We start from the raw sequence: 25399 nt of genomic DNA, 5'->3' as shown, positions 1-25399 counted from the left end.
GTTTTTTTTTGGGGGGGGGGGAGGATATGGTCACCGACCGACTCCCTGTTTCTACAAAAAAGATTGAATATTCAATTTGGAGTCTGCACAATTCTCACCTATTCAAATTTTTGGACAAACTTAGTTATAAAGTATTATACTGTATTGCAAACAATCTCTTAATAAAGGAAATAAATGGTAACCTGTGGTTGTGGCTGTTATTGTGTCCTCATTTTATTTTGTGGTATTTTAACAAGTTAGTTGAATAGATTTTACCAATATATAAAATTTAATTTATGCTGATTTTTTTTTCGAAGAGTACACAAGTAGTTCATTGTATCTATTAAAACATTTTCAGTATTTATTTTTTATTTATTTTTTTTTGGGGGGGGGGGGGGGACTGGACCCAAAGAGCCAGACGATGGTGCTATGAATGACTAAGTCACTGACTGGACTGACTTAGTGATGAGTCACTGAGTTAAGTAATCTCATGGGGATGTGGATGTCAAGTATTACAAAGAATGAAACAAGCGGCATCGTCTGTGATGTGGTAAATTGGAATTTATAACGACCACCAATAGGTGGCGCTATTTAATTTCTGCGGTCGCATCTGGATCTGAAATCTGAACAAACATTTGTGGAGCTTGGACTTTTTGGAGTCGCATGGAATTTATCTGGGTTTTTTTAGACACATCTGTTGAATGATTTTGTTGTAATGACAGGATCTTTATAAAGATTCCGCGGGAATTCTCGAGGGATGCAGATTGGTCGTTTTGGCGGGAGAGGTACGTAAATTAATGCATTCTCAGGAAGACGTTCGATGACATTGTTTACATTACAATCTAACTGGTGTACCATTGAATCTGTTTCGTGATAAAATATGATGGAAAAAATTCCGTACTGGGCTAGCCCCATAAATGTGGCCAATTTACTGAACTACCTCCGTAAATAAAGGCCACACTTCCACCATGTACAAAAACATGTCGAACTTTGTCAAATTTTGGATTTTCACATGATTTAGGCTTACTTTGTAGTTTATTTTTGCTTTAGAAATAGAAGCATAGCCTACTCACCCTCTTTAATAAAGGCTATAATATCAGAAAGTGCTGCCTTTTTCAGATGCCTAGTTTTCGTGCAATTTCATGTTGAAATTTTGATACACAAACGTGTGCAAATGAATCTGGAAATTTCACGAAAAATAGACATCTGAAAAAGGCAGCACTTTCTGATTAGCCTATAGGCTGATACTAGTGATAGGGTGAGTATGCTTCTAAAGCAAAAATAAACTACAAACTAAGCCTAAATGTGAAAATCAAAATTTGACAAAGTTCGACATGCTTTTGTACATGGTGGAAGTGTGGCCTTTATTTACGGAGGTAGTCTAGTAATATTAGCCACATTAACCCTTACTCTCTGAGGTAGCCCGACTGCGTCTGGCCGTACAGTACTATCGCAAGCTCTGTAGTACGGCCAGACGCTGAATGCTTCCAAAAAGACTGAATTTTTTTTTGCCGCTGATGTAGCGATTTTGCTACATCTTTTGATCGAGATTATCTTTTCATCCAGGACAAAAATTTCCACAGTTAAGGTTCTTAGTCGTAGAGCAACTCATACCTTTTCGAAAAAAACGTTCTTTGGTCTCAATATTTTCATCCATCTGGCCAAAAGACGACTTTCAGTCATCATCTTCCACGAATATCGTCCCGAAAATGCTCCCCCATGCGATTTCAAAATGGCGGCCGCGCTGTAACTCATGAATATGCATAAACAGTCTGTGACGTATGACCTCGTGTTTTTGGACGTGCGTGCGGCGGCGCCGTACGTACATGTACGTATATGTATATTACTTGTAGACAACAGCCCAGTACGTGCATGCACACGTACGTCCGCGCGGCGGTGTGCATGCACGTACATATGTACGTACGGCCCCGCCGCACGCACGTCCAAAAACACGAGGTCATACGTCACAGACTGTTTATGCATATTCATGAGTTACAGCGCGGCCGCCATTTTGAAATCGCATGGGGGAGCATTTTCGGGACGATATTTGTGGAAGATGATGACTGAAAGTCGTCTTTTGGCCAGATGGATGAAAATATTGAGACCAAAGAACGTTTTTTTCGAAAAGGTATGAGTTGCTCTACGACTAAGAACCTTTACTGTGGAAATTTTTGTCCTGGATGAAAAGATAATCTCGATCAAAAGATGTAGCAAAATCGCTACATCAGCGGCCAAAAAAATTCAGTCTTTTTGGAAGCATTCAGCGTCTGGCCGTACTACAGAGCTTGCGATAGTACTGTACGGCCAGACGCAGTCGGGCTATCTCTGAGGGTAGTTTACTGCATGTCAGTTGGTTATGCCAATGCCCTCCAGCTGCAGTTTATTGGCAGATAGTTTGTCTTAACAGTGAAGGCTCCAATTGGCAGGAGTTGGAGGCCCTGGAGGGTGCCTGATACTGACCAGCTGGGGGCACTCACTTTGTTATCAGAGGACTCTCATTGTTCTCTGTGGCATGTATTGGAGTGCCTGTCCAGTTACCCTTGAAATGACATGGCAGATATTGGAGGGCCATGCAAAAAACATAGGAGATTTTCTTGAGGCACATATTGGCATGCGTTGGAGGGTCTAGTAGGGTAAGGGTTAATGGGGCTAGTAGTACTGGGCCACCACTTTTTTCAATTAATTTTCAAACGCCAAAAAAGTTGGATCCTTTATGGTTATTCCCTCCCCTTCTCCCTCCTCTACTCTCACCCTCTCCTTTCCTTTATTCCTATTTATTAATCAGTCACTTACTTCATCAAGATTCGAACCTCGGACTCTTGTTTAAAACACAAGACTTTTACCACTAGGCCGTGCACGATCGCTGTTGCAATAATCAATCTTTGGACGTATTTGAAGTATCCATTGAAATAAGACGAACGAATAATAAATACACTAAATTTTCAGGAGAAATTAAATATTCATAATGACGTATTGCATTCACTATGGCCAGGTGCCTCCAACTTAGCTCTACTGAGTGGAGCGTTGAACTACGGCACCCCCCGTACTAACGCTCCACCGATTTACCATACTTTGGTGACGGATGCACGGTAGCAAATTGTACTTACCCACGCGAGGATGTTACGCCCCAACTATGGTATCGGTCCCAACTGTAGTTCCACAGTTGGGCTGGCCCAACTATAGTTGGGAGTCATCAAGGGGGCCCATCTATAGTTGGGCCACTCCAATCTTTTTATTTTGCGGTGTCCCAACTATAGTTTACATTGATGTACAACTATAAAACATTTCCTACAGCTCAGATACACGTCTGACTTTACTTAGGACCATTGAAATTAGCTATTGATGGGGCCAATCTATAGTTGGGCCACTCCGATCTTTTTATTTTGCGGTGTCCCAACTATAGTTTACATTGATGTACAACTATAAAACATTTCCTACAGCTCAGATACACGTCTGACTTTACTAAGGACCATTGAAATTAGCTATTGATGGGGCTAATCTATAGTTGGGCAACTCCAATCTTTTTATTTTGCAGTGTCCCAACTACATTGTATAGTTTACATTGATGTACAACTATAAAACATTTCCTACAGCTCAGATACACGTCTGACTTTACTTAGGACCATTGAAATTAGCTATTGATGGGGCTAATCTATAGTTGGGCCACTCCAATCTTTTATTTTTCGGTCCCAACTATAGTTTACATTGATGTACAACCATAAAACATTCCCTACAGCTCTGATACACGTCTGACTTTACTTGGAACTATTAGTGAAATTAGCTATGGGTGGGGCCCATCTATAGTTGGGCCATGGCAATCTTTTTATTTTGCAGTCCCAATAATAGTTTACGCTACTGTACGACTACAAATGTACAAAACATTCCCTACAGCCATGACAGCTCTGATACATGTCTGACTTTACTTGGGACCAATGTCAATGAAATCAGCTATGGGTGGGGCCCATCTTTAGCTGGGCCACGCCAATCTTTGAATTTTGCATAAAAAATGTTGCTGGACTATAAAACCCAGCTGGACAACTCATCCAACAAGGCAGTACCACGTGGCCGGCCAGCCCTGCGGCATGCATGCACGAATACATCGGGTGCCAGCGCCGCGGAACATTAACACCCTGTATCGAGCGTCCGGCACAACTCCAGTCCTAACTATAGTTGGGCCGACCCAACTGCCGCACTATAGTTGGGACAGTCCCAACTATAGTTGGGACCGATGCGATAGTTGGGGCGTAACAAGGACAAAAGACCAAAAAAAACGTTAAAGAGAATCCAAAAGAGAGAGACAGCTACCCTGGATAGATCTACACATTCATGACATTCCATCAGACCCCTTATATTGTTCCCAAACAGCGACAATTTTGGAAAAAAAACAGCAAAATAGTCTGAAAACTCACCGCTCAATGTGTTTGCCGTGTTGCTCAGTCCCTTGCACCGAGTTGATGAATGAGGTCGCTTGACATGACGTGACCGTCGTCGCTCAATCAAAGAAAAACAAGTCGCGCTTTATCAACGACTGTTTTGTGTAATGATACGTGCTCCGATATTCAGTGCCCATACCGTAGTACAGCACAGATCAGAGCCACGTATTATTACACAAAACAGTCGTTGATAAAGCGCGACTTGTTTTTGTTGATCAAATAAAAATTAAATCAAGTGTAACCAAACTTTTTCCAAGATTTTTTCCACCAATTTGAAGGTCTATCATTTTGCAAATATTGGGGAAAAGAATTTTAAATTTTTTTTGGTGACAAAATGTGAAAGTTAGACTGAGTGTACCAACATACACAAGGTGATCTATGTATAGGGGTATCTTAGTGAAATCTTTCCATTTTTCAATGACCCGAGCAGGGAAATTCATAAATGTACCCCTCGGTTTTTTTTTTCCATAGGTTTTTCTATGTTTCCATGAAAGCCTAGCAAGCAGCAGCCATGTCATGCTTCTGCATTCGTCTGCAGAAGGACATCGTCAAGACCTTAGACTTCAGACATTGCAGTCTAGCCTTCATACCTGAAGAGGTTTATGAGTATGAGGAAACGCTGGAGGAATTGTGTCTGGACTCCAACAACATCAAAGATCTACCAAGGGTAATAAGACATTTGGATCAATATTTCCCACTAATATTAAATAAAGCTCCATGAAAAAGGCCACATGTGGATTATATTTTTTTAAATATAAGTTACTTGACACATTATGAATATGAGAAATAGTATATGGAGTAAAGAAAATTGGTCAAAAGGAGTATGGCAGAAAGGAAATGGGTGGAAAGCAAAAGTTGCTCAACTTGAAATTGCAAAAGAGTGACCACATTTTATTTAGTGTAAATCATTGGAAATTATAAACAGTCGCCATTTGATAAAAACCGTCATTCATAAATACCTGAGACAGACAGCCCATTCCTAGTTGGTCGAGAGCCCATCACTTGCCGGTAAAACACCACCTCGTGCAGTACACGCCACATGCGCCAATTTTCATATATGGAGATTTTTAGGAATTCTACGGTCGCGAGGCACATACCGCTAAGACATGGCAATTGGCAAGAGGGGTGTTTCACAAAACATGCAGTAAAATTGTTGAACAAAATGATTTTTTGAAATTTGTGAATTTTTGACTTGTTTTGACTTTTTCACCAAAAGGTATTTATGAATGGGAATAAATATGTGCTTGGCCGGTATTAACCCTAATCCCCCTTGAGTGATTTACTGGGAACCTTCCACACTCTTGCAAATTCCAACACCATATGGTAAACTCAACACCCAAACTTTTGGACTGTGATTATTGTGGTAATTGGTATGCCTGACACCATGTAAAAGCATAATCAGTCTGCTAGTGCAGTACTCACTCTAACAGATTCCAACAAACCCTGGTGTTGGAGTTTGACTGGATGGGGATTGTTGGGGTTAAACAAATATGTTTAAAACTGGCTTGGGGCCTGGACACAGATAATGTCCTTCACCTTTGGCTCGGGCCATTATCCGCATCCAGGCCCCTAGTTGGTTTTAAACGTACTTGTTCAATACTGGTCAAGCACATAATGTATTCCCTTACTGATGTACCTGAAACCTGTAAAAAGTGTTGCAATTGTTTCTTCCCTTTGCATAACATCAATAGTGATGGGTGTATTGTGATCAAAGCTTTAAGTTTGGGCATTCATTTCTGTGTCATTTCAGTCGCTGTTTCACTGTGAGTTCCTGAAGAAGCTTAGCATCTGTGACAATGACCTGTGTGCCATACCAAGTGCTGTGGCAACTCTTGTCAACTTGGAACAACTTGACATCAGTAAAAATGGCAAGTATACTTTGTGTAAAAAAAAATTGAACATGGTTTGAACCTGTAAACTGTAGAAAAAATTGTACTAGACCAACCCTGTGCTTATGGACTCTTGGAGAACAGTAGATGTGTAACATCCATTGTAAGACTGCATGTGCATCCTGGTTCACACATGGTTCGCACCAAGTATGCACTACTACTAGTCAGCTAAATGTGTGCAAACCCAAAGCATCTGTGCATAGCTTGGGATTCACAGTGACAGTGGCATTCCAAAATTCTATCAGGTTCTCTTTTTCGTATCTCTCACCATTGTTGAGATACCTATGCTGGCAGGGTAGGCTGATTTAAATCACTGATTTAAATCGCGATTCAAATCAAATGATTTTTTTTTTTAAATCAATGATTGAAATCACTTTTTAGTAAAATAAATTGATTGAGGGTCATTTAATCATTTAAATCAAGTGATTCCACTTAATCACAAAGTGTAAGATGTTGTTAACACATTCAAACACCCCTACTTCATCACCATCGACTCAACTTACATGTAGGTTTTGCATAATTACCCAAAATCATTGTTTTGATTAAAGTCAAGATGTGAGTTGAAGAGTTTTTTTTATTTTAATTTTTGAATTTTAAAGACAGCACACTCACTTTTGCTTTGATAACTCCTTGATTTGTTTGACTAGTCAAAGTGCTTGCCTAAAATATGATCTGACTGTTGGTGACTAGCCTGTGTAAAAAGCATGGCAGGGGAAGAGGATTGTTTTTTTGACTGTCTGTGTCAAAATGTAATATTGATGTTAAATTTCCAACAGGTATTGTTGAGTTACCAGACAGCATTAAATGCTGCAAGAACCTCAGCATGGTTGAAATCAGCGTCAACCCACTGGGAAAGTAAGTGCAAGTATAATATATTTTTTGTCTTTGACAAAGTTTTGGTTATAAATGTACTTTTTTGCCATTGTTTTGAAGTTTTAGATACTCAGATTTGTAATGCTTACCCAGCATGACATGCAGAATTGGGCCTAGTTAATAAAACACCGATTTGTTTATGTTTTCTCTCCCATTGTTTGCTGCAGGCTACCAGAAGGGTTCACTCAGCTCGTCAACCTTACCCAGCTATATCTGAATGACACCCTTCTGAATTATCTACCAGCAAACTTTGGCCGGCTAGTCAAGCTGACTGTCCTAGAACTGAGAGAGAACAGACTCAAGGCATTACCAAAGTACGTACATGGTTTGACAGTTGACAGACATAATGCTACAAGTTATGTTTGCCCCTCCAAACTTGAGGAGAAAAGCATGTTGTCAAATTGTCAAGATAAATATTCTGTATTAGATATTTGCAGTATTTGCAATGAAACACTGCATGTAGTAGTAGGAATACAGCATGCAGTATTAACCTACAAACAGTTTTCTTTGGTGGTTTGGGTATGGGCATACCATCTTTGCTCAGTTGAACAGCCAACATTACAAACAAACACACAGACTCGGCTGAATTCTAATAAATGAGTATTTCCTAGTTGTAAACTGAAACTCTTTTCACTGGAACTGAGTTCCTTGATAACCATTGAATGACATGATTGTCTTGCAACGGACAGGTCCATGGCCAGGCTGACCGAGTTAGAGAGATTGGATCTTGGGATGAATGAATTCAGAAAGGTGGTAAGTGTCTTGTTTGATATTATGTTCTCTATTGGAATCTTTCCTGAACCAGTGAAAAATGCAAAAGGACTCCCAGGTGAGGGCATTTGTGCACCATTTTCTGTTGTCAACCCACATCTAGGTGCATTCCTCTGAGACAGATAGAAGGGGACGCTGGTCTTATAATCACCCAGTAGGATATTAGATGTGTATCATTTGTTGACGGCATAAATCAGTCAGTATGCTTCATCAGCATCGAGGAAGTACCCTGAAAACAGTCATCATTGCTACCTACGCCTCATGTCCAGAAATGAATGATCTTTGTGTAGTGGAGTAGCTGAGGCTTATGCCTGATGTGCATATGTAAATTACATTCTTAGCATATTTTCTAGGTCTGTCCATTTAGTATTCGAATATTTGAAAATGCAGTTGACCCAATATTCAAATAGTTGAAACTCTCCGATCAAGTTTTACATGACCCAGGTGCAACTGCGTGCTGCGCCAGTCAAAATGTGCGTGCAGCAATCGATATTATGGTTAGCAGGAGTGTTTTGCAGCAAGTGTTTTATAACTGTCAACGGCTTTAACCTGCTAAAAGGATGGGAACAGTGAACCACTGTTGACAAGAAAGTGACATCTGACAATAAAGTGCTGCAACTTACGATTACAATAACATGACAGTCGTGTGTGTGCATGCGTAGTTTTGGGGTGTTTTTTTTTTTTGGAATATTCAAAATGGCACAAAGCTATTTGAATATTGGATTGATATTCGGTATATTTGGGACAGCCCTAGTATTGTCAGGTATCCTATATAGTCCCTGTATCCAACCCATAACCTCTCTTACATGTATTGCTGAAGGTAGAATTTATCATTTTGAGCTTCAATGAATTTATGCTGACATTGAACAGCAGGGCTATTCCATGAACACATAATTCAGCTGTTGTGTGTAAAGAATGAAACACCACTGAAGTCATAAAGTTTCTTTTGTGAGATCACAATGTATTTTTTGGTTCTGTTTTTGTTTATCTTTGCAGCCTGAAGTGATCGGGTTCTTCACTAAACTGACAGAGCTATGGCTCGATTCAAACAAGCTGACTTGCATTCCTCCGGTAAGAAAATGGTTGACACATTTATTTGGAGCGTATTGGAAGAAGTAGCAACGTTAACCCATTAGCAATTGCGCTTCATTGTATTACATTGTGTTTATTCACGAATGAAACCATAAAACCACAGAGTGCTCGGGCAGTTTTGGGCATCACAGGGAGTAATAGGCAGGTCAGTTTGGGGCCCTACAGTGACTAATGGGTTATTATCTGAGGCAAACATTACATGAGGAAACACAGTGCTTTGGCGATAGAAACTCTCCTGAGGGGTTCCAACTGTATCTATCCATTCTCAGATGAGCATTGCCATGCAGGGGCAAGTATATGTGAAAACCTTGCATTTCCATGCTGTTTCCTGTATGAGGAGTTTGTTCCTGATAGTTTTAGGCATCATCCACTAATTTGCTTCAGATCATTGGCCACTTGAAGGAGCTGAGTTACTTGGATGCATCGTGTAATCGTATTGAGAGTTTACCATCAGAGATAGACAGTTTAGACAGCCTGACTGACTTACATCTATCCAAGAACTACCTGCAGGAACTTCCTAATACCATTGGTAAGGCTACAATGTAAGAGTCTGGCATTGGACAAACAAACTATGAGATCCTTTGCTATTCTTCCGAAATGGTTGGCTCATCTTGACAGGGTTAAAATGGAATGTCTCATACAAAAATGATTTTCAATGGTACAGGAAAGATAATGTAAAAAATTCATTCAATATGTATTTCAATTTGACAGCTATTTCGGTATTAAAATCAGTCAGAATGGCATACAGTTGCCTTGGATTATATTCTCCACAATGAGTATCAATTTCTTTCTTATTCAAACAAAAATTGTAATAAACAAGTTTGCTGAAGATAAATCTTCATGTAAACACACACTCTTGAAATGTGTGAAATCTGTATGTCAGTATCCCACATGCCTAGTCATAGTACAACGTCAATTTCCATGATCCACTTGCACTAATGGGGTAATGATGCGTTTAGTATGTGATGCGCATACTTGTTAGGTAGGAAAATTGTTTTGTTTTGTAACTATTTTTGGTATTTGTGTGTTGGTGTATTACACTTAATATGTTAACTTCAGGGTAACTTAACGGTATTCTGTTTATTGAACTGTTTAATTGTTTAATTTTTTAATTTACCAATAACACACACAAAAACTCACATGGGAAGACTTATATTATTTTCAAATATACTTTATTTTTTAATTTTTGGCCAAATGTGGTTGTAAAATTGGAGGTCGGCAATTTGGCCACAAGAAACATAGGTAGGTCGGGCTGCTGTAAACACAATTATTTTTGTTCAGCCTAAGAGGCACATCATGTATCATGACATCTTACTTTGACCTCTTCAGGACAACTGAGCACCTTACAGAACCTGAAGCTAGACTACAATCAGATCTCATTCCTGCCATACTCCATCGGTGGTCTGGTCTCATTAGAGGAACTCATACTCACCTATAATGATCTAGAGGAGCTACCTCCGAGTATTGGACTTCTGAGGAAACTCACTCATCTCAATGTTGATGAGAACATGCTGCTTGAGTTACCGTCGGAGGTGAGTCACAAACTCATACTTGTCTCCAGAGAGCACTTTGATATCTATTTTTCAATTTATAATGGGAACTTTTTCCACTTAAACCATGCAAGCCTGTATGTCAGTTACATTCACTTTCCCGCTTGTTTGTTAGACATAAACCCAATGACTCCAGCTGCAATCATACCTTAAAAAAAAAAAAAAAATTGATACTTACATGTACATCTCATGAAAAAATAAACAGAAGAAAAAAAGGACCTGCACAACCTTTATGTACTTGCCTGGGTAAGGTAGTACATCTACACAAACAAGCCAAGATCTCTATATGGCCTTGACATGTTTAGTGTAAGTATGATTTGGGAGAATTCAGAATTGTTCTGTGCAGAAATACCTAAACGTTTAAGGATTAATCCAAATTATTCGTTGGTTGGTGTAAATAATACTGAATGACAAGCTTTTACTTGGAAAATGTTGAATATTAATATTAATTCTGTGTGTTCAGTACTTTCAGGAAGCTTGTGAGAACAAAAACACTTTACAAATTGGTTCAATTGTGAGGTATACCCATGATTGCCTGCATACTAGGAATGTTGAACCGACTGACCATTGCTCTTGCTGCAGGGGTCAACTGGCCAATCAAAGTCAATGTAGCAGCAGATACTGCAGTTTGGGACATTTAATTGAAGTTTGCAAAATGATAACATTAATTTTATTGCTGAGATTCGTTTATCATTGTTTGTTTTTTCCGTCTTGCACTCAGCTTGGAAGCTGTAGCACCATCAGCCTTCTGTCCCTTCACAGCAACCTCCTGATGACCCTACCAGATGAGATTGGTCACATTAGCAACCTCTCTGTCGTCAATCTTTGCAACAATCAGCTACGGTATCTTCCTTACAAGTTCACCAAACTCAAGAAGCTTCAGGCACTCTGGCTGTCAGAAAACCAGGTATGCAATAATGTCAAATGCAGCTACTTGTGTTTTTTTGTGGACATGGGGATCAGTATGCAGCAATGAACATGAACCATGCTGCCATAGTTAATGCAGAATTTAATATATTATTGTCCTATTTGAGGAGAAATATGTGTTAATGTATAGGGACTCCCGGACTGAACTCTAGACTTAGTTAGCTTGCATGCATTACTGCTGTTAGTGAGAAAGTAGGAACCAGACTGTCTTGGCTAACATTAAAAGGAATCTCAATGATGAGGCATCATCTGAATATAATGAATTCATGTGTAAAGTGGCATGGACCTGGTTTGTGCAGGGTTTGATTCAATTTACAAGATCTAAGGTGGTTTTGGAATATATTGTAACATGACATCATTGTAGTTTCCCCCTTGTATTAAGTTTTTCATCTGTTTTCATGGGTTTGATTCAATTTACAAGATCTAAGGTGGTTTTGGAATATATTGTAACATGACATCATTGTAGCATCCCCCTTGTATTAGGTTTTTCATCTGCTTTTGTCTGTGTGTGTTTCTTTCTGCCCTAGTCTAAGCCCTTGATTCCTCTCCAGTCTGAGATGAGAGAAGACCTCGGTAAGAGGGTACTGACCTGCTTCCTGTTTCCACAGCAACACAAAGATCCCGATGAAGGTAAACCATTGCAGGCTCATCAGGAAAGTTTGTCAAGAGGAAATAATCCATAAAAGAGAAATACCTCAGCATATGTGTCTGGATAGCTGAGACAGTTCCTAAAAGGAATAAAATAGATGAACTAAATGGTGGGATGGTAGGATGCGTGGTACTCCCAAATGTTTTGGTTATGTTTATATTATGAGATGGTTGCATGTACATAACCTATGGACACTGTGCACAAGTAAAATCAGAGTAAATTTATTTGTGGTTACTTAGCACACTATATGTATATATGCAACCAGTGGGTGCACACACTGTTGCCATCCATGAAGATCTCACGGATGGTAATGTAGCGCCATTTACTGTTCATGTATGGAGTCCATGCTGGCAGTTAATACAGTTTTTAAGTAGTTTTTACCTGCAGGATAGCAGCTCAACAAATCATCATGTCTCTCCGTTAGTTCGTTAGTTAGTAACAAACGTTGACATTGTCTATTGCTCCTACATCTTTAGACTGATTTCAACCTAGCTTTGTCAAAAGTATCAGTAGCCCAGCCCCAACATGTCACATGACCAAACTGGGGTCAAAGGTCATCATGTGGTCACTGGGGTCAAAAAGCTGATTTTTGTTTTACTCAAAACACTACTTTCAGAAATTACATGGCACAATCACTTGACTCATGCATGAACAAGCATTCGTTGGCCCGCAGCTTCCGAGATCCGATCGAGCTTGTTAACTTACATCCCCGTACGAATTTAGACACGGCAAACATACATACACATGTAGAGCTGGTAGGGTATTGTAAAGGGTGCACATTCAAATCCCACTGCAGTCAATATGCTTGGTTTAACTACAGATTATTTCGCGGTACTGGTCAAGCTGAGCCACCAGTCAGTTTTTGAAGCATGCAAACATTATGCATTTTGTTCACTTTCTAGTTCTTGTCCCCTAGTGCTTCCAATATTTTGAGTGTTGTTTTTGTTGGGTCTCATCTGTAGTTGTCTATCAGAGTGATGGAGAGAGTTTCCATGCTTCTATCTGGGAGGAACAGAGACTGAGTCGCAGGCAGATCGCTTTTGATGTGTCCGAGTCTGATTCTGAGGTATGCATGGAACTGTAGATAACATAGACTAAATGTTTTGGGAGAAGCGATCCCCTAATGATGCTAACAGAAAGTCCTTAGTGTCCATTTTTGATGGAGGTTTTTTTCCTGGCATTGAATGGTATTATAGTTGTGAATAGGATCACTGGATAGATAAATCCAAATGAATTGCACATTTTCAAGTTCATTAATGATAGGATATGACATTCAGGTGAATGTATGTATCAGGCATTAAACCTTACATTATAGGCAAGGCCATTGGGCCTGCAGTTCTCAGGATTTCAAATACGCCAAGGCTGTTTATTTAGAAGACTGAAAAGAACAAACATGTTTTGTCCGTGGTTTGGATATGTTTGACTGTAAAGCCAATTTTCTCCGAACTTGTTTTTGCAAAACTTCCAAACTTCATTTGTGTAGACGTCATATTGAAGTAATTTAAACAATTCTGGCAAGAGTTCAACTCATTGCAGCTCTTGATCTTGGACCAGACGTGAATTTAGAAATCCATTACACTGCTAATTCAGAAATCAACCTCCTGAGGACGGATAGAGCACAATATCCAAAACGTCGAGTTCTACACTCAACCAACCGGTTCTTTTCAGAACAACACTTCTTCCAAAAAGATATCTTTCCACATGGTGTTACCCGCAAACATTACAATTTATCGCATCCGCCATGCAAAGCTTCAAGTCATATATAATTCAGAAATCCTTGACAAGTTATCTGTTATCTTTCCATTCTATACAGCACAAGAAGAAAAGAACACCTACCCCCTACCCCAAGGAAGGCGTCAAAAGGAAGATCCTTGCCACATCTCGTGGGGGTAGCGGCAAGGCCAGTAGATCACGTAGTCAAGCAAGCAACATTCTCCCTAATTATCCATCTGTAGATACTTCAGTAAGTGACCTGGATTTGCTGGTCTCAGAGGACCAAAGGTCCTCTTTGTACTTAGCTCACTGACTGATTGACTGACTGACTGATTGACTGACTGTCACTTGTAACTAAGGCCGTGTCCGAATTACTTGGTTACGGCTTGAAATTACAAACGTGTCTATGGAAGGCAGCTGCAGCCACTTCCCATAGACTTGTGAGTAATTTGATTAACCATAGCCAAGTATTTCGGACACATCCTTAGCCTTGTTGTTGGCTGGTGAAGAAAGCCAGGTAGTGCTATCGTATAGGATTTTTCCTTAGGGAATAAATGTGTGCTTGGGAAGTTTTAATCACTCTGTTTAAGACCGCTTTGGAGTCTGGGTGCTGATAATTACCCGAGCCGTAGGCGATGTCGTGCAGAATGCACCTGGGGCATGCATTGTGAATTTAGGACTATAAAATACTGGCTCACTGGTAGTATTGCGCATGCCTACGTGAGGATTGTGAACGTTCAACCAATAAAACGGTAAGAGGTACTGGATTTTTAGGAGTCCAAATTACATGTGACACTGGAAAGGTGTTTAAGAGCAGCTAGCCATATCTTTATCATCTGTTTAAGACCGGCCACGTGACGGGCTCTCGACCAATAGGAATGGGTAAACTGTCTCAGATATTTATGAATACAGGTTTTTGTGTGATCTCAGGTTGTGTTGTCAACACCAAGTTTCAATATCAGTGATTTGAGAGATTGTGATGTTTATATCTCAGCAGAGACATAGTCAACCAGGGAGTCCAAGAGACAGCAAGTCTCGACGGCCTCGATCCCCCGGCTCTCCTATAGCAGACAGCTTACACTTGTTCCAAGCAGACAAGGTTAGATTTCTACTCTTGTCCTAAGTAACAGGATTTCAATGTCAGAGGTTTACAAATTGATATAGGTACAAACCCTTTATACTAGACTTGGCTAATTAGTCTAGGTCCAGTCAGTAAGCCCTCGTGCATGCATCCCCTGCCCCCAACTGCAAGGCATAGTAGTCTGCCAACAGCTCACACTGTGTAGTACTCTATATACGCTCTCAACATAAGATGGTTGTGTTGATTGTTTTTCATTTCTCCCAAGTTATAATGCACTACACTGGCTTCCTTTGACTCGGATCTTTGCTAAGGAACCAAATCAGAGACACAATATTCAAGGAATGCAGTATGTTGTGTGCCATCTCTAAGTAATGTAGCTTACACTTGTTATATATTCTATACTTAGGAAAGATTGGGTCATCCCATGTTCAATCCTTGTTCTAATAGTTGCCTCTTGCTGTGCTATTTTGTCCTTCAGGAGAAGATGGCTAAGGATAAAGCTCGTCTGCGAGGGAGTATGTCATCCGTCAGTCGTCATGACAGTGACACTGAGTCTGTAGCATCCTCTACAAAGGAGAGAGTTGTTGGCCGAAGAGAAATGAGGGTAACAAACTGCTCTATGCAATGTTATCTTCAAAACAATTAATCTTCCATCATTCGATTTCCATTGAATCTTATCAGTTGCATGTATCCTCCTAAGGTTGACTCTGACTTAAGGTTGACGACTAAGATTAATTATTTGAAAGTTTTGGTGAAACACTCCCAGATCAATACTACAGAAGACAGAAATGATGTTTAGCAACACAATGGACATTGAGCAGTTGTCCTACCAGAGGCACATTTTCTACATTATTGGAATAAAATATTTACCGATCAAATTTTCTTGCTGCACAAATTAAGCTGGAAAGCAGTCACACTGCATTATTAACATCACATAACGTTATAACTGGTGGCTATAGTTTCTTAACAAAACCTTTCTTTGCCTTGCAAATTATCAATTCAACAAAAAGCCCCAGTTTTCAGAACCGGTCTTAGGTGACACAAGAGAAGCAACTACAGAATCACTTGACAGGTTTTGTTGTGCTTTAAGGCTGGTTCTTGTTTTCAACAGGAATTAATTAGGGACCATTATTTGATTAGTTGTGTAAGCATTGTTTGTTTGAAATGACTTTTCATATTGTTAGTTACATTAGTAAATAGTCTCAAGATTTGCTTTCCTTGTCTCAACTGCAGGCCAGAATGGACCGAGCAGCAATGAGTGACGCAGAAGCATTGATACAGAGCCCAGTCTGGAGCCACACTGGAGGAATAAACACAAACAAACAACGGACTGTACAGAATCATGTTACAAAGTCACCTGGCCCTGTTAACAAGAATCACAGCCGAGGGTATGAGTCCGATCAAGTTGACAATTCCCGGACACCTATCCGATCCCCGAAAGTGCCTCAGATGCAAGTACGTCACAGTCAGGCACCACGGAGCAGTAGCGTAGGATACAGCCGAGGCTACGAGTCAGATCAAGTTTGTACAAACCGGTCACCACTTGATGCATACGTACAAACACGAACCAAAACAGATTTGGAAAAGAACCGTAACTGCAATGCAGCGAGTACCAGCATGGATGGGCGCCAGTCATGGCGGTTGTCACATCAGCGTAGTTCTGGTTATGGTACTGACCCTGAACATGGGTACACAATGTCACCCTCGGAGGATCGACAATCAAGAATGGCTAATGTAAAACAGAAACGAGATGAAATGTTGCCTCCTCCATACTACAGAGTGCGTCAACTGAGGATGGGTGCTCAGTCCAGGTCTGTGCCACGTAAACACCCTTTCAAAGATCAACCACAAAGTTTGAAAGATTATGGCTGGATTGATAGTCAGTTGCCTTCCACACCAGAGACTGAGGCTGTATCTGCTAGACCTCAGACAAACCATGATCCAAACACAGAGTTCAGATCCAAATCATCAAGTAGGAACCCTCCGTTCAGGACACCACCAATGAGAAACAGGAGTCATCCATCTGCTTACTCGGATACAGAACTGACATCGGGTCCAAGAAGAGACCAACCAAAGTATGTAGAGCCATATCAAAGAGAGTCTGACAGACATCGCAACAGCAAGGAACAAGTCACTCAGCATGCCGAGTCTGGGTACCAACTAAGAAGAGAGAAAAGTTTCCAAAGTAATGACAGAGTATCGCAAGTTAATAAGGACCAGCAAAATGCCCAAAGTGATGGGGAGAACAGGCAAAGAGATGACAGACTACTCCATGAGGGTAGACAGAGGAACTCCCCTGTGTTTGATCACAGTAAACACCTTCCTACTTCCCAAGCACCATACTCTGATTCCAACCAACAATCCTCCAGGTCAGTAGACTTCACATCAACCAGTAACATGAGGCCGTCGAGTCAGCAACATCAGAAACTAACAGACCCTCGGAATAGACCTCTCCCTGAACAGAAAAACTGGCAGACACTGGTGACAGAAGATGGCAACCAAGACTATGTCAACTCACATGAAGACAGACAACAACCATCATCAGTACATCTCAATGCAAGAGGAAGCCACAGCCTGCCTAGAGATGTGGCTGGTCACCCGCAACAACCTAGTGATGCGTCCACCCGTGATGCCGGTAACCAGCCGAAATCATCCTCTCTACCAAGATCAGAGGTTAAAGGTTACAAGGCTGTAGTGGATGGCATCAGAAGAGACAGGGATCATGACACCTTGACTGATCGTCACACAAATACTAGAGTAAGTATATGTAGTCTTTAAAACTAATTTATCAGATTTAGTTGTTATGGCTGTATGCTGACATTTAGAATACAATAAATTGCATTTTACTTTGAAAATAAGAAGTTTGCCAGAAGTAATATAACTGTCAATCAGTGTTGTAGTTGAGACCTTTCCAAGGCCTCACTCGTTTTATCAAGTAGTAGTTAAATATTCAGAGACAAAATAAGTCAAATAGCTGTGCTACTAAGTGTCATTATTTGATGAAAGAAGGCTGAGATTTTTTTTGGAGATCAACATTGAAGTACAGCTAAATATGCCTTATTGAGAGTCAACATTTGTCAGAGAGCTTTTTGAGACCTTTTAAAGTTAAATTTTCCTATAAAATGTTTAATTCAAACTCTACGATAATATTCAAACAAAATAAAAGTTGAGTATGTTCAAAGTCAAGGCACTGAGTCTTTCCTGAGAGTCAATAAAACTTGACTCAAATCTGACATTCCATAATATTAGCCAATATGCGAGGTCTCGGAAAAGGTCTGGCACTGCTATCAATGAATAAATGCCAAATCAAGCTACCATCTGGACCACCTTGGTAATGTGTCTGTATGAAGCTGACTCTAGTCTTAGACTGAGATAGATTTGAATCTAGTGTGTTGGATGACAATGTCGGCTTCAACTTGCTGCCACCGAAAATTAAAATGTTTTTCCAAAAAAATATGTTGCAGGAGTTTTAACTTTTTGTATAATATTCACTGAGCTGAAACTGCAATATATATTAGTTTTGAAAATGTTCTACATTCAAATATGAGTGCGTTGAATCAGAATGAAAAGTGCATTTGCAAATGATGCTATTTGACATTTCCCTATTCTTTTATGCCATGTTGTAGGAAAATCATTCATTCTCGCCTCAACCTGATTCACAAAATTATAATTTCTAGATTGTCATTTTGAATCATGTGATTCCATGTTTATCTTAACTTCTAAATGTTTCTGTCTCTTTAATCAGAGAAGTGAAATGAAGATGAGACTGGATGGAGGAGCACCCAACTATGCATCAGAGCCAGAACTCAGACAGTCTTACCAACCACAGCATCCCACAGGAACGCCCATGGCTCAGCCCAGTTATAGACCTACTGGACACCCCAGGGATAGGACGCTGGAACGAAGACAGTCACACAGTCCAGTCTTTGAGAACCGAGATCAGGGTCCTTCAGGTGAAACTTTCAGGTTCCCTTATGGTTTAACCTCATCTACACCTAGTGTAGATGGTGGTTCTAGACCACAGAGCCCCACAGGCTCAAGACCTCATAGTCCAATCAACACCGTCCATCGTAGAAGTAGACCTGGCTCCCCAACGGACTTATCTCAATCTAAGCAACCAAACCACTTCTCTGAAAATGAATCATTCAATCCTACAAACCGGCACAGAGACTTCAGAAATGGTCATCTTGACAAGCTCAACAAGCTCCCACAGCGCCCACTTGCAAGGCAGTACAACAGTGACTATGCCTCAGATAAACCCAACTATAACCGCAGGGGCTCAGATTCTTTCATGGCACAACAGTCAAAGGTTGGCCAGCCAAGCAATGCCCCTATGTCCTACCACAGCCGATTGAGAGACAGTCTGCGTGGGGCACTACCTACTCCTATAGTGGGTACTAACCAGCATCAGACTATGCACAATATCTATACTCCTGAGCTGAACCCACGGTCCATGCAGTACCAGGGTCTATCTAGTCAGTCATCTAGTGTACCCGGCCCAGATCTATGGCCTCAGGATTCCTCAGGATATGCCAGCGACCAGAATGATTTGGGATGGAAGAGAGGTAAGCAAACAGCTACTTGATTATACACAGCCACTTAACTCTCATGGGTTAGAATTGTTCATTCTCAACCAATATAAATCAGGAAATTTGTGAGACATGAGGATGCACAGAGTCATTTTTCACATGGAATTTTTGCATCTCTGATTTACTCACGAACTGTGTTCTATTTTAGCATTCAGTTCTTCTAGGAGACACTCTATTGTACTAAAGTACCAGTACAAGTTTCCTAAAATGTTGTGATTTATTGTGCAAGTAACTCCCTGACCTATCTTGCATGATTCCCGTTTCCTTTCCTGTAGCCTCTTCCAGCACGCCTACATCCTCTGTCTTTCAAGGTCCATCCTCTCCACCATTGTGGAGACCAGGCTTTGATATCACTCCACCCAATCACCGATCCAGACATCCCTCATCAGATCCTCAAGACCAGCCCCCGCCGGCTAAAAGGGTAAAAGGCTTTCAGTTTTGTCTCTTTAACCACCCCCCGCCTTTTGACTGGCAAGTTCAGCAAAGCCATCCCAGTGGTCAAGTCAGTCAATTCTTAACAGTTAAGAGCGTCCTGCCTACATAAAGCTGGATTGACTGGCTGTGTTATAAAGCTTTGCGTTGACTGTAGGTGATTTATAAGTAACCTGATTTCATCTGTTGATGGAGTTTGAATATTCACAGTGCTTGCTTGAAATATGATCTGACTGTTGGTGATTAGCCTTTGTAAAAGGCATGGCAGGGGAAGAGGATTGATTTTGTTGTCTGTCTGTGACTGTTCAGACATCAGGAGGGTTAATGTTGGCATTTACAGTCAACTCTTGTGTTAATACAAAGACTGTTAATACAAATTCTGGTTATAGCAAACATAAAGTCTCGGTCCCCACTGTGCTCTATGTGCACAGTGAACAGGAAAGGCACTCCACTTAATACAAAATTCTGATATAACAAACGTTTTGGCTAGGTACGGCTGAGGTTTTTATGAACGAGAGTTGACTGTAAACACTGTGGCGCAAACTGGGAAGTAGAGGGTAGAAAGACAGGGTTTTTTTTTATCTTGTTATCCTGTGTTTGGTTAATTGACCATGGTCTGAATTGACTGCAAATTACATACAATTTGACTGACAATTTTGAGTTGATCAACTTGAAAGATTAAGTCAGTTTTGAGAAAACATGAACTGATTTTTGTAATTACATGTGTATATTGCCTTTGATTTTGTTTGATTTGTGTATGTTAGGTCCATCCAGTCAGCAAGCAATTCGCAACAATTTTATTCAGTTTCATTATTATGAAGAATAAAGACCATTCTATTGATCGTTGCATTACTTTGCTCACACTTGTGGTGCAGACTACAGGCAACTAATTTTCAACTGAATAAGAATACAAACCTGTAGTGGATGTAAGTATGGTTAAGGTACAGAGCATGAAGCAGTCTGTCTTACCAAATAATGGGTCGTTCTTGGGGTTTTAAATCATTTTATATGCTAGGAGGATTACAGTGTGGGTTGTGCTGTTTAATAATTAGCAGCTGATTATATTTCATAGCTCTTGTTTTCTTATGAGTGTCTGTTCTATTTCTCCTCCATCCCAAGATTCCTGTGGTCATCTACAAGAACCCAGGCCTTGGTTTCAGCATCACTGGAGGTAAAGATGCCCCTGGCAACCCCTTCCAACCATTTGACTGGGTGAGTGAAAAAAAAATGTGTTATGTTGAGAATTTTTACTCTTAAAATATACTCCTCATGTCATTATCATCTGTATTTGGCTTGTCTGTAACATGTGAGTCGGCCAACACAACACATTCCAAGGAGTGCACAGTAGGTGTACATTGTACGTATGTACATTTGTCCTTGTGTGGACAAACTTAGCCATTCATTTTGCGTATCCTGTGATCTTATTATTGTGATCTTCAAACAAATCATCAATTTAAAGCAGATGATTTAAGACCTTTATGTGGGCAATTCCACCGTTACGGACTTTGAATTCAGAGCTAAAATCCAATTTCAAACAACATAAAATACTTGCAGCAAAAGCAAGTTTTATATATTTGGCGCAACTCTAGCTTGGGTCTTAATGTACATGAGATTGTTAATGTAGTGTTAGCTGAATAAGTACGCAATGATAAAAGAATGAAATAAATATGATGTGGTAGATCTGGTTTCACTCTCTAAAAACAACAATGACATTTTGCAAAAAGGTACTTTGATGTTGTGGAAACATCAAAGTACCTTTTTGTTGTGGCGGATGTTACATTAAAACGTTACAGATGTTACATGTCTGAAATCAACTTCACCTACATGATAAAAAAATATTTAATCATATTATAAGTTCTGTGTGTTATTTTTATAAATATATCAACCTTCCTCTTTGCCTTAAAAATCAAACCTCACAGTAACACTTGCATTTTGCATTTAAAACAAGATTCCAATATGACAACCTAAAATTTATAAATTTAGCCCCCCCCCCAAAAAAAAGTTTTATTGACAAACATACATTTAACCACTTTCTATGTCATTGATGCACAACTCAAATAAAAGGTCTTGCCCCTTTTGTTTTGGTACCACATTTGAGGTTGTGATTCTTGTAGTTCTGAATATTTCATCAATTTTCCACTTTTTAGCCATGTCCACTTTGCGTGGAGTTGCCCATATACAGAAGAGTCATTGAAAAACGTTCTGGTAACTCAAACAAACTCATAATGTACTACTCACTTTTTTGATGCCGAAGACGAAAGTTGTGTGACTACTAATCATTGTTTTTATTGTCATGCAGGGCATTTTTGTGACCAAGATTCAGCCTGGTGGACCTGCCGATGGTGTGCTGAAGCCTGGGGACAAACTCCTGGAGGTCAACGGTCGAAGCTTTGACAGTATCCTACATGATGATGCGGTCAAATTGCTACGCAAAAGCAACCCAGTGTCTATAGTGGTTCATCGGACCAGTGCTGACAACTGATGAGTAGAGATTTATCACTTGCATTCAAACTATTACACTGGTAGTAAGATGGTTGGTAGATACATGCATGGACATGACTTTGTAATAGTAGAAGTTTTCTTTAAGAAACAATACCTTTACTAGTACCTTAAGGTTTGACAGACAGTACAAGTTAGCCTATACAGACATAGACAGCGTCAGGGGTAGTGTGGGCTTACTCAGGAGAGACAATTAGAGCCACTTTATTTGCACAGACGAATTGTCGTGCATTGTAGCCAAGCTGCATGCACATGGAGCACAGTACTTGCTTCCAAATGTGCATCTATACATGGCCAACATTTGGCATTTTTCATTTCTTTTGAACATTGAAAGCCTACAAATGCTTCCAGAACCACAGACAAAGCTGTTTTTTTCTGGTTTGAAAGAGGTAAAACCAACCAGCCGTACTTTTATAAAATCTTGACTTTTGTAAACATAGTGTATTTCCAAACAAAACAACAACAAAACAGCTTATCAAACAGTGCTGAATGTAAAGCTGAAATGAACTCTATTTTGTATTAATTATCAATTTGGTTATGAAATATCTTGATTTGTTTATTAAATATAAAATAAAAAAAATTTGAATTTAAAAGTTGATATGCACTCATTCGAAAACCACTGTTTTTTTTTAATCAGGATTCTACAGTTACACTTTGATTGATGCTAGACAGTATTCAAGCTTCTCTACAGTCTTCTTAAACAATAGTTCAACTGGTTTTGACATTTAAGTACTATTTTTGTTCCTACAGAAGAAATCACCGTGAAAGAAAAAAAAAAGTATGTATTATGTAGAATCTTTGAAAAAGTTGGTATTTTTGCCGTATCATAAATTAATATGTGCACAGAGCAGGGATAAATCCTGGATTTGAGAAACGGGAGCTGCCACAACTAGTAAACTATATTTTTTTTTAGATTATAAAAAAAAGGGCCTTAATTTTGAATGCATAACGGTGCTGCCTAGATGTACAACACAAAAACAAATATTCAGGACACTTTAACTTTTGTGAAAAGGTAAAAGAAGTGAACCAAAATGGGAGTCAGGACCCAAGCGACATCCCCCCCCCCCCCCCCCCCCCCGTAGAATATTTAAGAATTAAACACAAAGAGGACATATTTTGTATGTCATGATTCATGTTAAACAGTTAACAGTTTACTTGACCCTAACAATCTTCATAACATCCAATTAAAATGAAAGGGTTTCTTCTCCAATTTGAAATTTTAAGAACAAATAGTTTTGCAGATTTCTATAAAAAAAGGACAACTTTTCCCCTTTCCTGAATCTAATTTCTACATGGTGCCTAACAAAAGAGTCATAATGTATTCACAACTAACTGTAATAAAAGTGTTGCTAATACATGTATTCCATCCGATCAAATATTGAGGATATGCTGCATGATATTGCAATGAGGCTAATTTAAGATTTTTTATCACAGAGAGAATACTTTTATAAACAAACAAACAAACAAAAAGAGTCCAAACTGCCAAACCTCTTTTTAACCTCAAGTCCTGTGCCAGAGGCTGACATTATGGTTGGTAATGCAACATTTTTGACTGTTGACTGTGTTTGTTTGCACATATTCTATACCGTAAGTGCATCTGACCCTGGGCTTTACAAATGATATATTGTCCAACTCAAGAATTTCTAGAAATGTATTCAAATAAGGATCAGTTAGTCATGTAACATACATGTATTTAAAAGAACAGTTCTGATTTTGTTTAGGAGTTACATTTTTATAGTTGGTCATTCAAGATGTTATGATCTATGCAAACTTTTATACTAGCTTTTGTGCACTCTTTTCTTTCCGAGTAGCCGCAAATGAGTAGCTGTAACTTTGGGAAAGGGTGTGGCTGAAACGACCAAGACAGGTAAATCCATTTGTTTCCATTTTATCACACAATTAGCTGTCCTTTGCATGCATGTGCCTAGTGTGCTATAAGTAATGGAAGATTGTCAATGTAACCAATTAAGAATGAACCGTTTTTGCTATGTGGCTTCAGGTTGTATTTGGATGTAAATTGTCATTATTACTTTGTGTATTAGTTTCAGAGCAAGATATCAGTATACATTGCCATGTACATGTACAAGAGGCTTTTGACATAATACTGTGTGGCCGTGTAATATATGTATCAACTTTTTTTTACTGAATCGAGTCGGATGCAAAAACAAAGACTAAACAAAAAAAAATGAGAAGAGAGTTTGGGCAACATGGCATCTTATATTAACTGGTAACGAGGTCACTAGTGTACATCTATGAACCCAGGGGTCTGTGAGTGACCAGAAAAGGCACCTCACAGGACACTCATAGGCTGGAGGCATAGTGAGTTGGCATGCACTAGTCACCTAATCATGCCTGTGAATATGTGCTTTATAACACCCATTTTTTGTGTGTTATGACAAATAAGCCTCGATGACTTGCATTGGATGCTGTATCCAATCAAAATTGAATACAGTGCCTGAACAGGCACTATACATGTACTTTAAAAAAAAAATGCAAATAAGGGGAAATCAATGCACAGGCTAGATCATGCTTGATGCACATTTTACATGTATGTACTAGACTATATTAGTGAACACCACCGAACACCCATACTGGAATTTGTATCCCTGTGGAGTCATTTCTTTGTTCTCTTACATAAAATATTTCAATTTGCGACGGATCAACACACCTTGGAAATGCCTAGCTTTTGAGTAAAATCCATATACCGGGGTATCTATTTCATGATAATCTTGTGGAGACGTATTCACCTATAGAAATTGCTCTGTGGAGACGTATACAATCTTCTGTTCCCTATTGTGCACATGTCTCCACAGGGTACCGTGTACCAGATCTGTGTTTTAGCCAACCATGATAAAAGAATCAAGAGATGTGTTTATAAATGTGTTTATGGCTTCAGATTAAGCACCTCCTTAACAAAGACAC

At 39.6% G+C, this 25399-nt stretch overlaps 1 protein-coding gene across 2 annotated transcripts; it reads left to right on the top strand.

Annotated features, from left to right (window-relative positions):
• Window positions 1-660: 660 nt before the first annotated feature.
• On the top strand, window positions 661-25399 carry LOC119728279 (erbin-like). 2 transcript variants are annotated; one of them, XM_038200453.1, is made up of 20 exons: window positions 661-764; window positions 4884-5079; window positions 6163-6280; window positions 7078-7156; window positions 7342-7488; window positions 7864-7927; window positions 8942-9016; window positions 9422-9566; window positions 10367-10569; window positions 11309-11494; window positions 12042-12144; window positions 13126-13229; window positions 13977-14126; window positions 14874-14975; window positions 15436-15561; window positions 16191-17714; window positions 18703-19522; window positions 19822-19967; window positions 21098-21190; window positions 22278-25399. In XM_038200453.1, the coding sequence occupies exons 2-20, from the start codon at window positions 4924-4926 to the stop codon at window positions 22458-22460; spliced, it is 4524 nt and encodes a 1507-aa protein (XP_038056381.1). In that variant the 5' UTR covers window positions 661-764; window positions 4884-4923; the 3' UTR covers window positions 22461-25399. The 2 variants fall into 2 exon arrangements, with proteins under 2 accessions (XP_038056381.1, XP_038056380.1); XM_038200452.1 differs by having other exon boundaries at window positions 14871-14975.

Source organism: Patiria miniata, unplaced genomic scaffold (assembly GCF_015706575.1).
Source record: "Patiria miniata isolate m_02_andy unplaced genomic scaffold, ASM1570657v1 HiC_scaffold_20, whole genome shotgun sequence".
Classification (NCBI taxonomy): domain Eukaryota; kingdom Metazoa; phylum Echinodermata; class Asteroidea; order Valvatida; family Asterinidae; genus Patiria; species Patiria miniata.
The sequence above is the reverse complement of the archived record's forward strand: the minus strand, read 5'-3'. Positions and strand labels throughout refer to the sequence as shown.